The sequence below is a fragment of the Myotis lucifugus genome, unplaced genomic scaffold (assembly GCF_000147115.1).
Source record: "Myotis lucifugus unplaced genomic scaffold, Myoluc2.0 scaffold_63, whole genome shotgun sequence".
Lineage (NCBI taxonomy): Eukaryota > Metazoa > Chordata > Mammalia > Chiroptera > Vespertilionidae > Myotis > Myotis lucifugus.
Window position 1 is genome coordinate 1461030 of NW_005871111.1, and position 16250 is coordinate 1477279.

Below are 16250 nucleotides of genomic sequence, written 5' to 3' on the forward strand. Positions count from 1 at the left end.
GGTTACAGGGACAGGCCAAATCAGAGAGGAGATATTTGTCTAAAGTTAAGGGGAGAGCAGATTTATGGCCCAGAAGGCAAAGAACTCTCCTTTAAGAAAAAAAAAAAGAGGTTGCATTATTTATCTTCTTTTTGCCTCAAATAAGTAGAAATGCACTAATTTACCCAGTGGCCTCTGGGAGCAGATTCAGAGCACAAACACAATAATAGTATCAAATCAGAAACAGAAGATTCAAAGGCAAAATCTTCCTTAAGGGAGGCAGAGGGGAACCAAAGGAGTCTGTGAGACTGAGCAGCTATCCAGGATGACAGGTTTAATGGGTGCCTTCCTAAGCTAGCACTCTGGGCTATCACTAGGACACACACACACACACCGTGATCCGTTGTGCTGCTGTGCCTGCCACCTGCCACTCTGCGTGCCTTCTCTTTCTCCCAGTGCAAGAGGAATGCCAGACCTTGAATGAGGGAGCTCGATCTGATATGCTGGGAGACCTATGCTCACATTAAGCTCTGCTCCTCTTAATTCTACCTGGTGACAGGTATGCAGGAGCTCAGAATTCTGGGCCTTTGGCCTGGGTAAGAATTAATTAGAAGGACTATCTCTGCTTAAAATGAATTTCAGATCAAATAAACCAACACATAGCCAAACTGGCTGGATTTGAATCCTGGCTCTGTCATCTCTTATCTCTATAATTCTGAGTAAATTACTTAATTTCCCTATGCCTCAATTTCCCCATTTGTAACATGGCGGCACTAATGCCTACCTTACAGAGTTGTGATCACTGGCACTAATTCGGTAGAGAACATGGCGCAGGTACTCCACAGAGGGGCCGGAAGGCAAGGATAGGCAGGGGAGGATTGGCTAAAAATGTGCTCTCTCCTCGGAATATTTAACTCTGTGTTAGGACTAGAGCCTCAAGAGGGAAAGATAGTGCAAGAAAATAATTCTGAAGAAACTGGAAAAATGAGTCAGGGGAGAAGAAAAAGTAAGACAGTTGAAGCTCAGAGCTACCTACAAAGCCTACAGAGTCTTGGTCTGAAAGCACACCCAATCACTAGACCCCTGGGAAGGACCTGCAAACACAGTCATGAGCCTAGGAGTCACACACAGACAGGAGAAAGGGCATTCATTAGAAGGGGACAAGGAAAGAGGGAGGGGCCACAGTAATGACCTTGTGGGACAAAGAGAAGATTGGCAGGTGAGCAAACCAATCAGAGGCATTGAAAGTGAGAAAAGAAAGTCCAAAAGCCTATTCTCAGATTCTAAAGGAAATGGGAAAAACAGAAACTAGAGAGAAAGTGGCCAGAAATACAGATGGAAAGAAGGGGAATTAGATGAGCCACTTCAAAAGGCCGAGACAGCGACGGCATGTTTTCCCTCTTCTGCCTTTATTGTGTGAGATGTGTGTGCCTGAAAGGAGGGGTGCCCTTCTTGAGCTGGCTGTGGTTAATCACGTGGAGAGCAGTAGTTCTCAAGGGTGCTGAGCAGGGACAAATGAGGCAGTAAAAATGACAGGCCCCCAGGGCATTCAGGGAATTAGTTGGTGTTCTGTGGGATCACTTCCAGGGATGCGCTGAGAAGGCCGCTCTCTGGGGAGAAAGGCAGACTCTTGAAATATATGGTGACTGCATTTGGGGAGAAAGAAGAAGCAGGGCTGGAGCTGCTGTCTGGTCCCAAAGTCCTGCACCGGTGAAGGGCCATGTAATTCAAAGGAGAATATAGGCTCTCCTGTTTCCTGACATTTGGTGATCTGGAAAAAGCCTTTCATTAGAAATCAAATCATCGGGATCCAGTTTATGACCCTCTGCAAATTTCCTGGGAGGGGAGGAAGGGAACATTCATCGAGACATTCATTGACATATTCAGCTAAATAGTATTACTCACCAATCTTATATTATCTCATTTAGTCCTTTACCAACCCTGTGGAATAGGTACTAATACCTGCTTATGGATAGACTGTTTGCAAAAACAATGATACCCCACTCTTGGGTACTCCCTACCTACACTAACCCTGAGCTTGGCCTTGTGATTTGCTTTGGCCAATAGGTCAACAGCAAATGTGACATATGCAGAGATTGAAAATCACTTGCTCATTGGGATCTGTTCTTGCTGTGCTTAGAACCATTCTGCCACCATGTGAACAAGCCCCCACCCCCATCCCCAGCTAGCCTGCTGGACAAAGAGAGATACTTGTCAAATCATCACCAATGTACCAGGTGACATGGGGTCATATCATCCACCAGGCCTGTGAGTGTGGCCATTCTATACCATGAGGCCAAGTCACCCAGAAGAACACAGACACGTGGGCCCAGCAAAGTTCAGCCAAGCTGGCCCTGACAGAATCACAGCCCAGAATCTTTTTGAGAAATAATAAATATCTTTAAGTCGATACATTTTTTGAGTGGTTTGATTACACAGCAAAGCTAACTGATACATGAGGAGAATGAGGCTCAGAGATATTAAATGACTTGGAAAATCTCACAGATATGAATTTTACCAAATTGTGCCTCTTTCTTAGACTTCAAGTTCCTCAACTCTAAAATGAGGGCAGTGTCCTGACTGGTTTGGCTCAGTGGATAGAGCGTTGGCCTGGGGACTGAAGGGTCCCAGGTTTGATTCTGGCCAAGGGCATGTACCTCAGTTGTGGGTTCGATCCCCAGGGTAGTTCATCTAGGAGGCAGCTGATTGATGTTTCTCTCTCATCAGTGTCTCTATCCCTCTCCCTCCCTCTCCGTAAAATCAATTAAAAATATACTAAAATAAAATAAAATGAGGGCAGTGAGTGAGAGCATCCTACTCCCTTCTTGGTGCTTGGAAAAGAGAAAACACTCCAAAAATTACACTAGTCAGATATAAACATAAGGCTTCATTCCCATTCCCTACCAACTTCTCTATGCATACTTGAAATACATGGTTCGGGTCTCCCAGCGCCTGCTTGGGGAATGTCTCCTGTAGGCCTCCCACAGGCTATCTCTGGGATGTATAGAAACAATCCCTTTCCAACTCAAATGCTCGCATTAAACCAAGGATACAAAACAGCCTGCCTACCATCTGTCTTCTCCATCTTAGGAAATGCTGACCGTCAGTCTCTTAGGCACTCTTCATCTGAGAAGTCTGTCAAATGTGTTGGACAGTTCTGAAAGAAAGATAGAAAAGTGGAGATTCTCATTAGAGTTAAAGTAAGTATGGAGGGAACACAGCACCAAAGAAAGTAACGACCATCCTTGCCTTTGTCCCAAGGGTGCCCATGAGCTCACAGCCCTCTGACGATGCCCGGATGCACCCTAGATTCCAATCCTGGGAACGTTAGCAATGGCTGACACCAAAGGAAGCATTTGGTCCAGCCTACTCACTTGGCAGATGAGGAAACTGAGACTTGGAAGTTAATTGCTTGATGCAAGGCCTCTCAGCGGTGTATTAGTGAAGGAGCTGGGGCCAGACCCAGGGCTCTGATAACCAGCATGTTGTTCTTTGCATAAGCTGAAATCTATTCACCCCACCCCACTCCCATCATGGTAAAATCATTATAATCTATTTAATGAAAAAGCTGGAGTCAGAGTACCTGCTAATGAACTATGACATCCCAATCAGATTCAAGACAAAGATGAGATCATTGTAGGTGCTGAGTAGGAGCTCATACTTAGAGGTGATTTCCAACCATGGGCCGAACAAGGGGAAGTGCAACCTAGGTGGCCAGAAACCATCAGTCACTATTCAAGCAGCATACTGTCCTGACTCTGAATTAGGGCACCTTGAGGTTTGATCATAAATTTTCCCCAAAGTTTTAATCCATTCCCCAGACTCTTTCTTCAAATGGTAAACAACCTGCCTCTGTCCCTATTATAATAAATCACCCAGAAAATTGTTTTTTGTGTGTGATTGTAACTCCACACACATCCTAATAATGAATTATCTGTGGCACATCAGCAGTGGAAGCTGGGTTGTTTTAGGAATTTTAATGTGCTCTACAATGCACTCAGACCAGGAAAGTGTACCAGGGATGAGGGAAGGATTGGGGAAAACAGGGAGTGAGAGAAGGAGGAGGATGGCCTCCAGCAACCCAGGGTGGAAAAAAGGGGGACAAACAAGTAAACTGGAGAAGAGGGCTGGGAATTATCAGGTCTGCCAAATAAGAGGAAGCCTGAAGTTTGCCTAACAGAAAGTTTCGTGCAGCTTCTTCCTTCCTTCCTTCCTTCCTTCCTTCCTTCCTTCCTTCCTTCCTTCCTTCCTTCCTTCCTTCCTTCCTTTCTTTCTTTCAATATGTTTTTATTGATTTCAGAAAGAGGAAAGGAGGGAGAGAGATATAAAAACATCAATGGTGAGAGAGAATCGTTGATCGGCTGCCTCCTACATGCCCCCTACTGGAGATCGAGCCTGTCAACCCAGCGTATGCCCTAACTGGGAATCGAACTGTGACTTCCTGGTTCATAGGTTGACGCTCAACCACTGAGCCACACTGGCGGGACCATGCACCTTCTTTCTGTGAGTACTGCTACTCCCTCTGAAGTCATGGCCCTGCTCCTGTCTTGGCTCCTCCCAAACATGATCCACGCAGCTGCCAGAAGGGTCTTTCCCTATGCAGGTGGAACAGAGCCCAGAAGGTCAGGCAGGGTTTCTATAGGCAAACACACTCCTTGCAGAAGGAACACCAACACTGAACACCTCGCTTAGCTTTGAGGCAACAAGTACTTAAGTTTGGGGGCAGTGTAGAGCTGGAGTAGAGAAATTAGGGGAAAGGAGGTTCTAAATTGGGGTGAGGGAGGGTCACTCATGTTAGAAAGAAAAACTTCTATAAAAGCCTAAGTGTTCATTGATCGATAGATGAATGGGTAAAGAAAATGTGGCATATATATATATATATATATGAATATTGTTCAGCCATAAAAAGAAGAAAATCTTGCCATTTGTGACAACATGGATGGAATTTGAGGGCATTATGCTAAATGAAGTAAATCCTGCAGAGGAAGACAAATATTGTATGATCTCATTTATATGTGGAATCTAAAGAACAAGACAAAATAGAGAAAAGATTGGTGGTTGCCAGGGGGTAGGGGACAGATGAAATGGGTGAAGGGGTAAAAATATACAAATTTCCAGTAGTAAGATATCTAAGTCCTAGGGATGTAATGTACAGCATGGTGACCATCTATATATATAAAAGGCTAAGTGACCTACTGTTCGTCCATCCAACCGACTGACTGGCCGGCTGGTACATATGACATGCACTGGCAATCCTATATAATAAAAAGCTAATATGTAAATTGTCCCCTCGACTGGGAGTTTGACCGGGAGTTTGACCAGGGGGCGAGGCCGGCTGGCCAACTGCCCATGGCCCCTCCCCCTGGCTGGCCTCGCCTCCAATCGGCCCCAATCCGGGTAGGCTGGCCAGACCCCACCCATGTACGAATTCATGCACCGGGCCTCTAGTTTAAAAATAAACGTTGACTCACGCATGTGTGATACATATAAGGCTCTCACTGGTGCCAATTGCATGCCTGTGTTTCAATCTGTCATTGTTGATCGTGGTTGACACTTTTATTATAGAGAAAGGGCAAATAGCGATTTTAAAATATTTCTTCTAATTAATTTCCTTTCAATGTGCATGAATACATGCACTGGGCCACTAGTAGTTAATAATATTGTATTGTATATTTGAACATTGCTAAGGCAGTAGATCTTAAAGTTCTCATCATGAGGGGAAAAAATTGTAACTATGGTGGTGATGGATGTTAACTAAATATATTGAAGTAATGATTTTGCAATGTATACATATATCAAATTGTTATGTTTTATGTTATACACCTAAAACCAGTACAATGTGTTCTATGTCAACTATATCTCAATTTCAAAAATAAATATAATTTTTAAATAAATAAAAGAAAGAGAAGGTTCCCAAGCAGAAGACACTACTACCAATCTCAATGCTGCATGTCCACAGTCTGCAGCCAGTGGTGGAGCCTCCCAGAGGCTTGGCAGCTTCAAGGTGAAGCCTGGGGAAGAGAAGGGTGAGGACACAAGCCCTAAGCTTGGCCCTTTGGCCTATTTCTCCATCATCATGGCTTCTCCTCTCCTTTTTGCTCCCCTCTTCCTCCCACCCCATAACATTACTGAGCAATAGGCAGAGCCTGGAGCCCTTGACATAAATTATCTCATGCAATCTATTCCCTAACCCCAAGAGAATTACTATTGTCTCCATTTTTCAAATAGGGAGACTGAGGCTGACAGTTTACAGGCCTGTCCAAAGTAACATAACAAACAAATACTGGAGCAGAATTCATCCTCAAGTCTAACTGACTCCAAACCCGTGCTGGGAACAGGAGTGATTTGCAGACATTTGTCCACCCCTATAAGCCAGCCTGGTGCTGTGTCTGGTTCCTAGCTCTCTGTGTGAGGGGAAATGTTCCTGACTTCCATGCTTCTCTTCTTCTCAAACAAGTGAACATGAAACACCTTCTGGGCACGGAGAAGTAACTGCTCTCTGGGGCCACCTGGCCAACGGCGTGACCTGCTTCTCCAAGGCTGTGCACCAAGCAACAAGGCTCCACCTGAGCAAGAGGGGGCCACCTGGGTGCAGATGGACCTGTGGCTGCACAAACTCACTACCACCTCCGAGAAGTCAAGCACACTCCCTGCCTTTGGCTAGAGTTGGGTTCAGCCCTTCATGTATCAGATCAAAGGTTTCAAATGATTATGCAGCACACATTAGATCAAGTTTCACTAACACAAACACACACACACACACACACACACACACAAAACCTGTAATATTTGAGAACTCGAGTAGTTCTCTGACTTAAATTTTAGGAAAATTAATCATTCCAAGGCTACAGAAATGAAATGAAGCTGAGATCCAACTCTCTGAACAAGAGGGCTCAGCAAGCTTCACTCTAAAGGGCTCTAAACACGGGAAGGAGAAGAGGGGACTGTCATGCCCACATCATGCCACTTCCAGCCCCACCCACCCCAGGCTTCTCCACTCTGGTCCATGATCCTTATGGGGGACAGCTTGGAATTTAGCTAAGGGGAGTTTCTTTGAATGAGTGGGGTATTTGATGTGGTTAGATGAGTGGAATTGAGGAATAATTGCCCCATCAACCCATATGGCTTTGTTTGCATTACAACAGAATATGAAAATAGCTTTGTTGGACAGAATTCTTCTTTGAAATGAAATTTTGCAACCTTCTCAAACATTTAAAAATTCGACCTCAAGCAGTTCATTCCTTGTTCTATTAAGTTGTATCCCCAGTGTTCAGAACCTTGTAAAACCTGGTGTTGTTATGTAACTTTTCATTTGCTTATGGGCCTATCCCAGGATCAAGGATGCCCAATTAGGCCCCAACCTCTCTCATTAGCTCAGTGTTCTAGATGTTTTGGGTACACACAGCTTTATCTCTCTCTAGCGCTTCTCCCTTACTAATCCGTAAGCTAGCGAAGGTCAGAATTCCTGCAGGACTCATTTCTGTACCCCTCCCCATGCCATCCCAACTCCCGTATCCTAACGGGTGGCAGGCCTTTAGGCCAGGGTATCATCCCCAAGTTACAATGAGGAAACAAAGGCACAAAGAGACTATGTGGCCCATGCCAAGTTACCCAGTTAATGAGGGGCAGGAGAGCTTGTGTGACGCCCTCACTCCACATGGCCTCTCAAAGCCAACCGGCAGTAAAGAGGTGGGGACTGAGGCTGCCCATGCCAAAGCCACCAAGGCAGTCCCTGGCAGACGGCCATAGGTGTCATCACCAGGCCACGTTAGAAACAGCTCCAGCAGGGTCCACTCGGGGAGCATGGATTGCCCCGGGTCGGCCCCACTGCAGTACAGACTCCCCCGCTCTCCCTCTCCACATGTATTTCTTTTATGATGCCATTTCAATGTCATTTCTAATTCCAAGCCCAAATTCAAAGAAGCCTTCCTTTACTTAGCTCCGAAACTGAAACCTAGCTCTGTGCTTTTGTTCTCTTCAAACCTCTCTTCGTTCTGCAATAATAAAAATGCTGTATTTCGTCCCAGAACAGGCTGCATGCCAAAATAAACAGCACCTTGGATTTCCTTGAAAAGAAACGTTGGCTCCAAGCACAGCCTTGCTGCCACGAGAATTCTTGGAGAAGTCAACCTGACAAAGTCAAATATTTAGCAAGGTAGCGCTCCAAACAGCGACCCTGCCGATCCACGCACACAGGACCACTTGCAAAGACAAAGCACCCTTTCCCAAAGAAGATTCCTCTCAGACCTCGCACCAGTCCTGCCAAAATGAGGAGCGCTCCCCGTTCCCCCACACCTGGGCCCGGCGCCACCAAGGGAAAATGTCCCTTGTGCTAAGGGACAGCAGGCGGCATCTGACCACAGTGCGAGAGGGCTGCAGCCCGGACAGCCCCGTGCGCTCCTGGAAAAGGTTCTCCCAACTGAGTTCTCCCGCCGGCTCACTTCCTACCGCCCCAGGAAACAAAGAGAGAACTCGTGCGCACTGACTGACACACCAACACCATCTCATTAGCTCCCTCCCCACATTTTTCGGCCAGCGTCTGTCCTTCTTGCCTGCATTGCAGCAGCGGAATCTGGAGCTTCGTGAAGAAGAGGAAACTGTCACCAGCGAAGCAGTGGCCACATCACCTTCCCTGGCATCCGCCCCCCGCCACGGCCACAGCCCGGAGCAGGAGGCAGGGGCTCCTCCCGGACAGCCCGGTTCGGCTGCGGACCTGGCCGGTGGCTGGGGAGTTGAGCACAGTGGCATCGGCTGCCCAGCTGTTCAAGGGTTTGGTCAGGTGATCTGCGACCTTGCTCGAAAAGCAAAGCCTGACTTCCTTTTCGCCTCCAGGAGGAGGGGAGCGGGGTCAGAAGGAATTCAAGGCTGAGGGGAGCGGGGTCAGGAAGGGGGGGGCGGGGGGGGGGCCGCGGGACGACGCGCAGGTCCTTCCATGGGAAAGTTAGTTCCCAGCTGCTGCCACTTCGGAGGGACACAGGGGAAACCACACACACCTCTTCCCCGACCCCCAGAGCGAGGCGCTGGCCTGGGAGGTGATCATTCAGGCTGCCTTTCCTCCTTCCGCCCTGCAGCTGAGGTGGCTCATTAGCAAAATTGATGCTAATGAGGACGCGGCTTCCTTAGGAGTGGAAGCCCTCCCTGCATCTCCTTCTTCCCGGCTCGCTCTGCTGGAGAAACTTCCTCTCCCACCGGCCTCCTGGGGTCCCACCACCCTGCGAAGCTTCTGAGCAACCCCCAGGCTCAGAAGCCCTGATCATTCAGTGCCTGAAAGTCCGTGGGGCAGCGCAGGGGACAGAAACAGTGATCAGTGAGCTCCCCTGGCAGCTCCGGCTTCGGCTGCCCGAGCGCTGAAACGCACCTAGCTCTGGGAGAAAAGAGGGAAAAAAAAGGCAAGGAAGTACCTACTGTAAGGATCCAGCTCCAGGCACGGGTTCGAACTACAACGCGCACCAGGGACCTCGGAGAGGCGGGCGCAGGAGCAGGGAGAAGGCAGCTGCGGAGGAGGAAGGTCTCGGTGCCCCAGGCAGGCGCGGCGCGGAGAGTCCCGCCAGCCCGCCGCCGCCGCAGCTCGGAGCAGAGGCGGGTGAGGAGCACCGCGCAGAGGCGCAGGCTCTCCAAACCCGGCACCACCTCTGGACCCGAAGGAGAGGCAGGGGGGTTGGGGCAGTCAAAAGGGGGGCCGGGAGATGGTCTGAGCTCCCGTGGGCAGGCTCAGGAGTATAGAGACCTTGTCCCCTTGACCTTCTGGGGCTCCAGCCAAAGGAGGCTGTCCCAGGAAATAAAGCCCGGCTAGTAAGACATGTCGAAGCAGCTCTGACCTTCACAGACACCGCCTATGAGATGTGCTTTCAAAGGCCGGGGCAGATGCCTGTCTAACCCACGCTGAACCTGATGCCAGGGGCTGCGTGTCACCCTGCATGCCGCCTGCATGCAGCCCAGGAAAGCTGGAAAGCACTTACCTTCATGGTAAGGCAGCCAGGAAGGGTGAGCACCCCATCGTACAGGTGAGGAAGAAAAGGACAGACAGTCTCGGTGACTTCCCTGACGGAATCTGGATGAAAAAGAAGGTGCCTGGGGTAGGACTCTCTGTGGTTCCCACTACCCTGGATCACACTGCTCGTCTTCCTTGAAAGATTCTAGCGCCTCTCACTCAAGAGAGAGGTTGAGAGACTTACCGAAGGGCACGGGTGATATGACCGACAAGGCTATGGAACACCAACGTCCCGTTTTCTCAAATGCTAAACCTATTTTTCTATGTTAACTGAGTACATGGACCAAACCATCAGGATTTTTTAAAAAAATATTTTTTTATTGATTTCAGAGAGGAGGGGAGAGGGAGATAGAAACATCAATGATGAGAGAGAATCATTGATCTGCTGCCTCCTGCATGCATGTGCCCTTGGTCGGAATCGAACTCGGGACCCTTCAGTCCCCAGGCCAACGCTCTATCCATTGAGCCAAACCAGCCAGGGCAAACCATCAGGATTTTTTAAAAAATCATAAATATACTTTAAATTCTGAGTTTCTGTGAAAAAATATACTGAAAGAGCAAAGCCTCTCTGATCGATTTTGTCAGTGATAACCCCACCAAACTGGCCAGAGAACGCCTCTGACATCTTGCCAGAAAGCCAGTGAAAAACAACTCTCCATTTTATCAGCCCCCATGACTTTTCAGCCACTCATGCTTCCCCTCCGGTGTACTACGTGACGGAGATAAGCATTCTTCTTTCCTCTCCCAGAATAAATTCTTCTTCATCCAAGACAAACAGGTGAGCGGCTTACTTCCAGAGCTGCCTCTTTCTTGCAAGACCCAGCATTCTGTGGGCACACTGGCCAGTTCCCACTTGCTCTCCAAGCTCTGCTCGGCATCCCCTCCCCCACTTCCCCTGCTCCTGTCTGCTCTCTCCTGCAGCAGGTATCACCCTCGTTGCTGCCTCTGTGTCTGTCTCCCTGACAAGTGTCAGACTAGATGCTCCACAAAGCACATGAAACTGAACTTATCCACAAAACCGATGTCTCTAAACACAAGTGGCCTTAAGTACCACCGAGCACCTCTGCTTTTCCATCGGGCTCCAGGCCTCTCATCAGATTAAAAAAGATAGTAGCATGAGGGAAGGAAATACCAGCCCCCTCAACTGTGCCACTGATCAGCTTGGCTCAGATGAGGACAGAAGACTCACAGGAAACGCGCACACACACACACACACACACACACACACATACACACATACACACACCCCAATGTCTCCAGACCTCTTTCTGGAGACAAGTAACACTTTTAGTTCTGAGACAGACAGACACTGTGCTGACCGCCCACATCTCAACGAGAAGGAGAGATTCTCCTGCCTTTCTAATTGTCCAGTCAGGCAAGGAGGTGACCAGAACAGGGAATGTTTTCCTCCATTTTCCGGATGAAGAAACGAAGTTTGCTTCCTAGGTTACGAAGCTAAAAAATGACAAAGCCTCAACTCAAACCCAGATTTTCTGTCTCCCAACGAATGCCCTCTCCTCTAAGCCAGACGGCCTGAACTGGGATGCAGGTGAATGCAGGTGACACCCAACTATCAGGACGTAACCTTTATGCTGGTGTTGTCCAAGCAAAAGTGAGCTCACATGGAGGGACAATCTTTTTTGTTTTAATATATTTTTATTGATTTCAGAGAAGAAGGGAGAGGGAGAGATAGAAACTTCAATGATGAGAGAGAATCATCGATCAGCTGCCTCCTACCCAACCCCCCACCCCAAGTCCCATCCCCACCCCTACCCCACCCCGCACTGGGGATTGAGCGGGCAACCTGGACATGTGCCCTGACTGGGAATCGAACTGTGACTTCCTGGTTCATAAGTTGATGCTCAACCACTGTGCCATGCCTGGCCAGGCTGGAGAGACAGTCTTTATAGGAAACCCCAACAAATTTCTCTAGGGGTGTCTGTGCTTCTTTGGGGGAACCCCCTCCATGGCCTCTGGCCCTTGCCATGTCTGGGATACCACTATATATAACCCCACCCCTCTGCCTCACTCAGACATATGTCATAAGACCAGTAGCCAACTTCATATTACCACCAAACCACCCAGAGAATCCCTGGACCAAACACATGGATCTACAAGAACTTTTCTGGCAGGAATCCTTTCTCTGAGAGGAGCTTTGATTTCTTTTGCAAGTTAAAAACCTCCAACGTCTGCCCCTTCTGTGCCATGCTGGGGAAAAGGTGGACTGTCCAAGTCTCCCAGTCAGGCAAGATGGGCGCCAGGCAAGAGGGAAAAGGAGATGGAACTATTTTAAGAATGTGCCCTCAATCTAAGCAGTCCTCCGGGCCTTTGCCCTTTGCAGGGGAACAGCTGTTTGTGGTCTCTGTGTTCATGGGGGAGCGGGGGACTGAGGAGGAGCACCTCTGTTAGGTGCAGGTGCTGCTGAAATAGAGCGTCTCGGAGAGCCCAGTTACAGCCATGGCCATTCGGGCAGAACGCAACTGGAACGGATGAACAAAGAAATCAGGCATGTGGGACCTGTGGGAGTAGCAGTCCCGGGAGGCGAATCAGCTGTTCTAAAGATGAAGATTTCTCAGGGAGGAAGCAGATTGTCAGTGATAGCCCAGCAAGAGAGGAGGCTGCCCTCACCCCGGGAAAAACGCTCCTTGGATAAAAATAAAGGCTTCAGGGCCACAGGGAAAGAGACCTCCACTCCTCATCCCTCCCTTCACTCAGAGCTTCCAGAGGCTCTTAGTCCTTGACTCAAACTCACTAAAATCAAGAGGCCAATAGACAAATGAGGAAGGGGTGTGAGCAGGCATTCAAAAAAGAAGCAACACCAATCGTCAATATCTGAAAAGTGTTTAACCCCATGAATTAATAATCCATGATACCACCTAAACATCGAAATGCCCTGTTCTTTATTTACCCTACACTGTGCCAGGCACTCTAGGTTCGTTTCAAACACCATCCAATTGAATTCCCACAATAATCCTGTGAAGCAGTTTTGTTATTTTAATTATTCAAGGACAGAGCTGAGGCGTGAGCAGCTACCCAGGTACTGAGACCATTGGAGCTAAGATTCGCATTCAGTTAATGAGCTGCTCTTAGCCATGGTACAACACAGACTCTCTTACAAGTTAAAGCAATTTTTTTATTATTATTAAAGAAAGATCTTCAGCCCTAGCTTGTTTGGCTCAGTGGCCTGCAGACAAACGGGTCCTGGGTTCGATTCCGGTCAACAGCACGTACCTTGGTTGCAGGCTCCTCCCTGGCCAAGGCTTTGGTCAGGGGCTGGCACAGGAGGCAACCAATCAATATGTTTCTCTCACATCAATGTTTCTCTCTATCTTTCCCTCTCTCTTCCACTCTCCCTAAAAATCAATGGAAAAATATCCTTGGGCGAGAATTAATAAAACAAAATAAAAAGGAAGGAAGATCTTCAGTGTTGATAAGAGTGTGACCAGAACAGGACATACCCTTCGTAGAAGTTGTGGGAGCTGCATAGCAGGTTTTCTTGGTCTAAAACAAATCATTATTATGATTGATGTAGTCTTAAAAATAAAAAATTATCTGGGGGAAAAAAGGTGAGAAATCACTATACTCCTACTACCTTGATGCTAGAGTCATGTCTACCTATTTTGCATCTTTTAACATGATTGACAAGCAAGTTCTATGGTGGTAAAGAGTCTAGGCTCCAAGTCAAGGAATCCCAGCTCTGCCCCTGACTGTGTAACCTTGGACGAATACTTTCTCTCTGTGCTTCAGCTGCTTCATTTGTAAACTAGGCATAGTAATGCACCCTATACATCATGGATCTGTCAGGAGGATTAAATAAGGTGATAATACATGCATGTCACTTAGAACAGAGGGTCTATGTTAATCAATAGTAAATATATGCACTATTAATATAATAATATGTATTCATATATGAATTCAGTTTTGTACTTAAAATTCTATCACATAACCATTTTAAAATATGCCGAGACCGGTTTGGCTCAGTGGATAGAGCGTCGGCTTGCGGACTGAAAGGTCCCAGGTTCAATTCCGGTCAGGGGCATGTACCTGGGTTGCGGGCACATCCCCAGTAGGAGATGTGCAGGAGGCAGCTGATCGATGTTTCTCTCTCATCGATGTTTCTAACTCTCTATCTCTCTCCCTTCCTCTCTGTAAAAAATCAATAAAATATATTAAAAAAAAATAAAATAAAATAAGGTTATACTTGCTTTATACTGATTAATGTGAATGGCTATACAAGATTTTACTGTCTCAGGCCTTATTTTCCAAATCCACTATCTCCTGGAGATCATTCCACCTCATTTTAACTCTCCCTTCAATACCACCAGATCAGCCAGCCTGACTGGGCAAGTCCTCAGGGATGTCCCAGTTCTGGGTGGCTGGAACTCAGCTGCCACAAGTGAATGGTTAAGAGCATGAGCACTGAGGTGAGACAGACCAGGTTCAAATCCTGGCTAGGTGACCTTGAGCAAATTCCCTTATTCAAGAAGAACCCAGCTCAGTCTATGGTTTAAGGATCCCATGAGACAAGGTATGTAAAATGCTTGTGTCAATGCTCAGTATTAATAAATACCCAATAAATCTTGGGTATGATTAAATTTTTAAACCCACAGTGTTTTAAGTAAGGAAAGGGCCAGGATCAGGTTTGTTTTATTTATCATCCTATTCATAACAGTTGGCAGAGTAGAACTCAACAAAAATGCGTTGAATAAATGAATAAATAAATAAATTAATGTATGTATCATAGAGACTATCAAAGCAGGAAAGAATATTTTTAAAACACATTTATTTAGATGTATTCTACATACATACAATTTACCCATATAAATTGTACGATTCAATAGTTGTTGTAGAATCAGAGTTGTATAAACATTTCCACAACCTAATTTTTTAAATTGTGGTAAAATATACATAACATAAAAGTTATCATTTTAACCACTTGTAATGTAAAATTCAATGGCATTAAATTTATTCACAATCATTACCACTATACTGTATATATACAAAACTTTTTCATCATCTCCAACATAAATTCTGTAACCCATTAAACAATAACTCTTGCAATCTGGGACCCCTCAGGGAATGTCAGACTGCTGGTTTCGGCCCAATCCCTGCAGGCCAGGCCAAGGGACCCTACCTGTGTACAAATCCATGCACCGGGCCTCTAGTATGCATATAAGATCTTTGGTTAATTTCTTCCCAGCCTCCCCCATCTCTCTTCCCCCTGAGATTCATCAGTCTGTTCCATGTTTCCATGCCTGTGTATTGAGCGTCTGCCCCCTGGTGGTCAGTGTGCATCATAGCAAACGGTCAAACAGCCACTTAGGCTTTTATATATATAGATATGTATGTAGCACATTTTGTTTATCCATTTATCTATCAGTTGACACTTGGTTTTCTTCCATCTTTTTGGCTATTGTGAATAATGCTGCTATGAACATTGGTGTACAAAAATCTGTTCAAGTTCCTGCTTTCATTTATTCTGGATATATACCAAGGAGTGAAATGGCTGGGTAGTATGGTTATTCTATGTTTAACTTTTTGAGGAAACCCATTTCTTTTCCAAAGCAGCTACCTCATTTTATATCCCCACCAGTAGCACATGAGTGTTCCAATTTCCTCATATCTTAACCAATAATTTTTTTCTATTAAAAAATTAGTATAGCCATTGTAGTAAATGTAGTTGGAGTGAAGTGTTATTTCATTGAGGTTTTGATTTGCATTTCCCTAATGACTAATGATTGTTGAGCAACTTTTCATATGTTTATTGGCCATTTGTATATCTTCTTTGGAGAAATATCTATTCAAGTCCTTTGCCCATTTTTGAAATGGGATGTTTGTTTTTGATGTTGTTGAATTGTAGGAGTTCTTTATATATACTGAATATTAACCCTTTATTGGATATGTGATTTGCAGATATTTTCTCCCATTATGTAGGGTGTCTTTTGGCTTTCTTTTTATTTATTTATTTATTTATTTTTATTTTTTTAATTAAATCTTTATTGTTCAGATTATTACATTTGTTCCTCTTCCCCCCCCCCATAACTCCCCTCCTCTCAGTTCCTGCCCCACCCTCCGCCCTCACTCCCCACCCACTGTCCTCATCCATAGGTGCACGATTTTTGTCCAGTCTCTTCCCGCATCTCCCACACCCCTTTCCCCCCAAGGAATAGTCAGTCCATTCCCTTTCTATGTCCCTGAATCATTATAATCACAGTTCATTCTGTACATCAGATTATGTATTCACTTGATTCTTAGATTCACTTGTTGATAGATGCATGTT

General features: G+C 46.3%; 1 protein-coding gene across 6 annotated transcripts in view; it reads right to left on the reverse strand.

The window, feature by feature from the left end:
- KANK4 (KN motif and ankyrin repeat domains 4) overlaps window positions 1-16250 on the reverse strand; it is a 68442-nt gene that overhangs the window by 24743 nt on the left and 27449 nt on the right. For 3 of the 6 annotated variants that reach the window (XM_023754660.1, XM_023754659.1, XM_006089758.3), the window contains exons 1-2: window positions 9385-9508; window positions 3049-3136 (exon numbers count right to left, since the gene is read on the reverse strand). In XM_023754660.1, coding sequence (XP_023610428.1) covers window positions 3049-3064 — 16 coding nt within the window. In that variant the 5' untranslated portion in view covers window positions 3065-3136; window positions 9385-9508. Of the gene's footprint in view, window positions 1-3048; window positions 3137-3562; window positions 3674-9380; window positions 9509-16250 lie in introns of those variants that run through there. The other 3 variants (XM_014456727.2, XM_014456729.2, XM_014456728.2) reach the window with 3 other exon arrangements.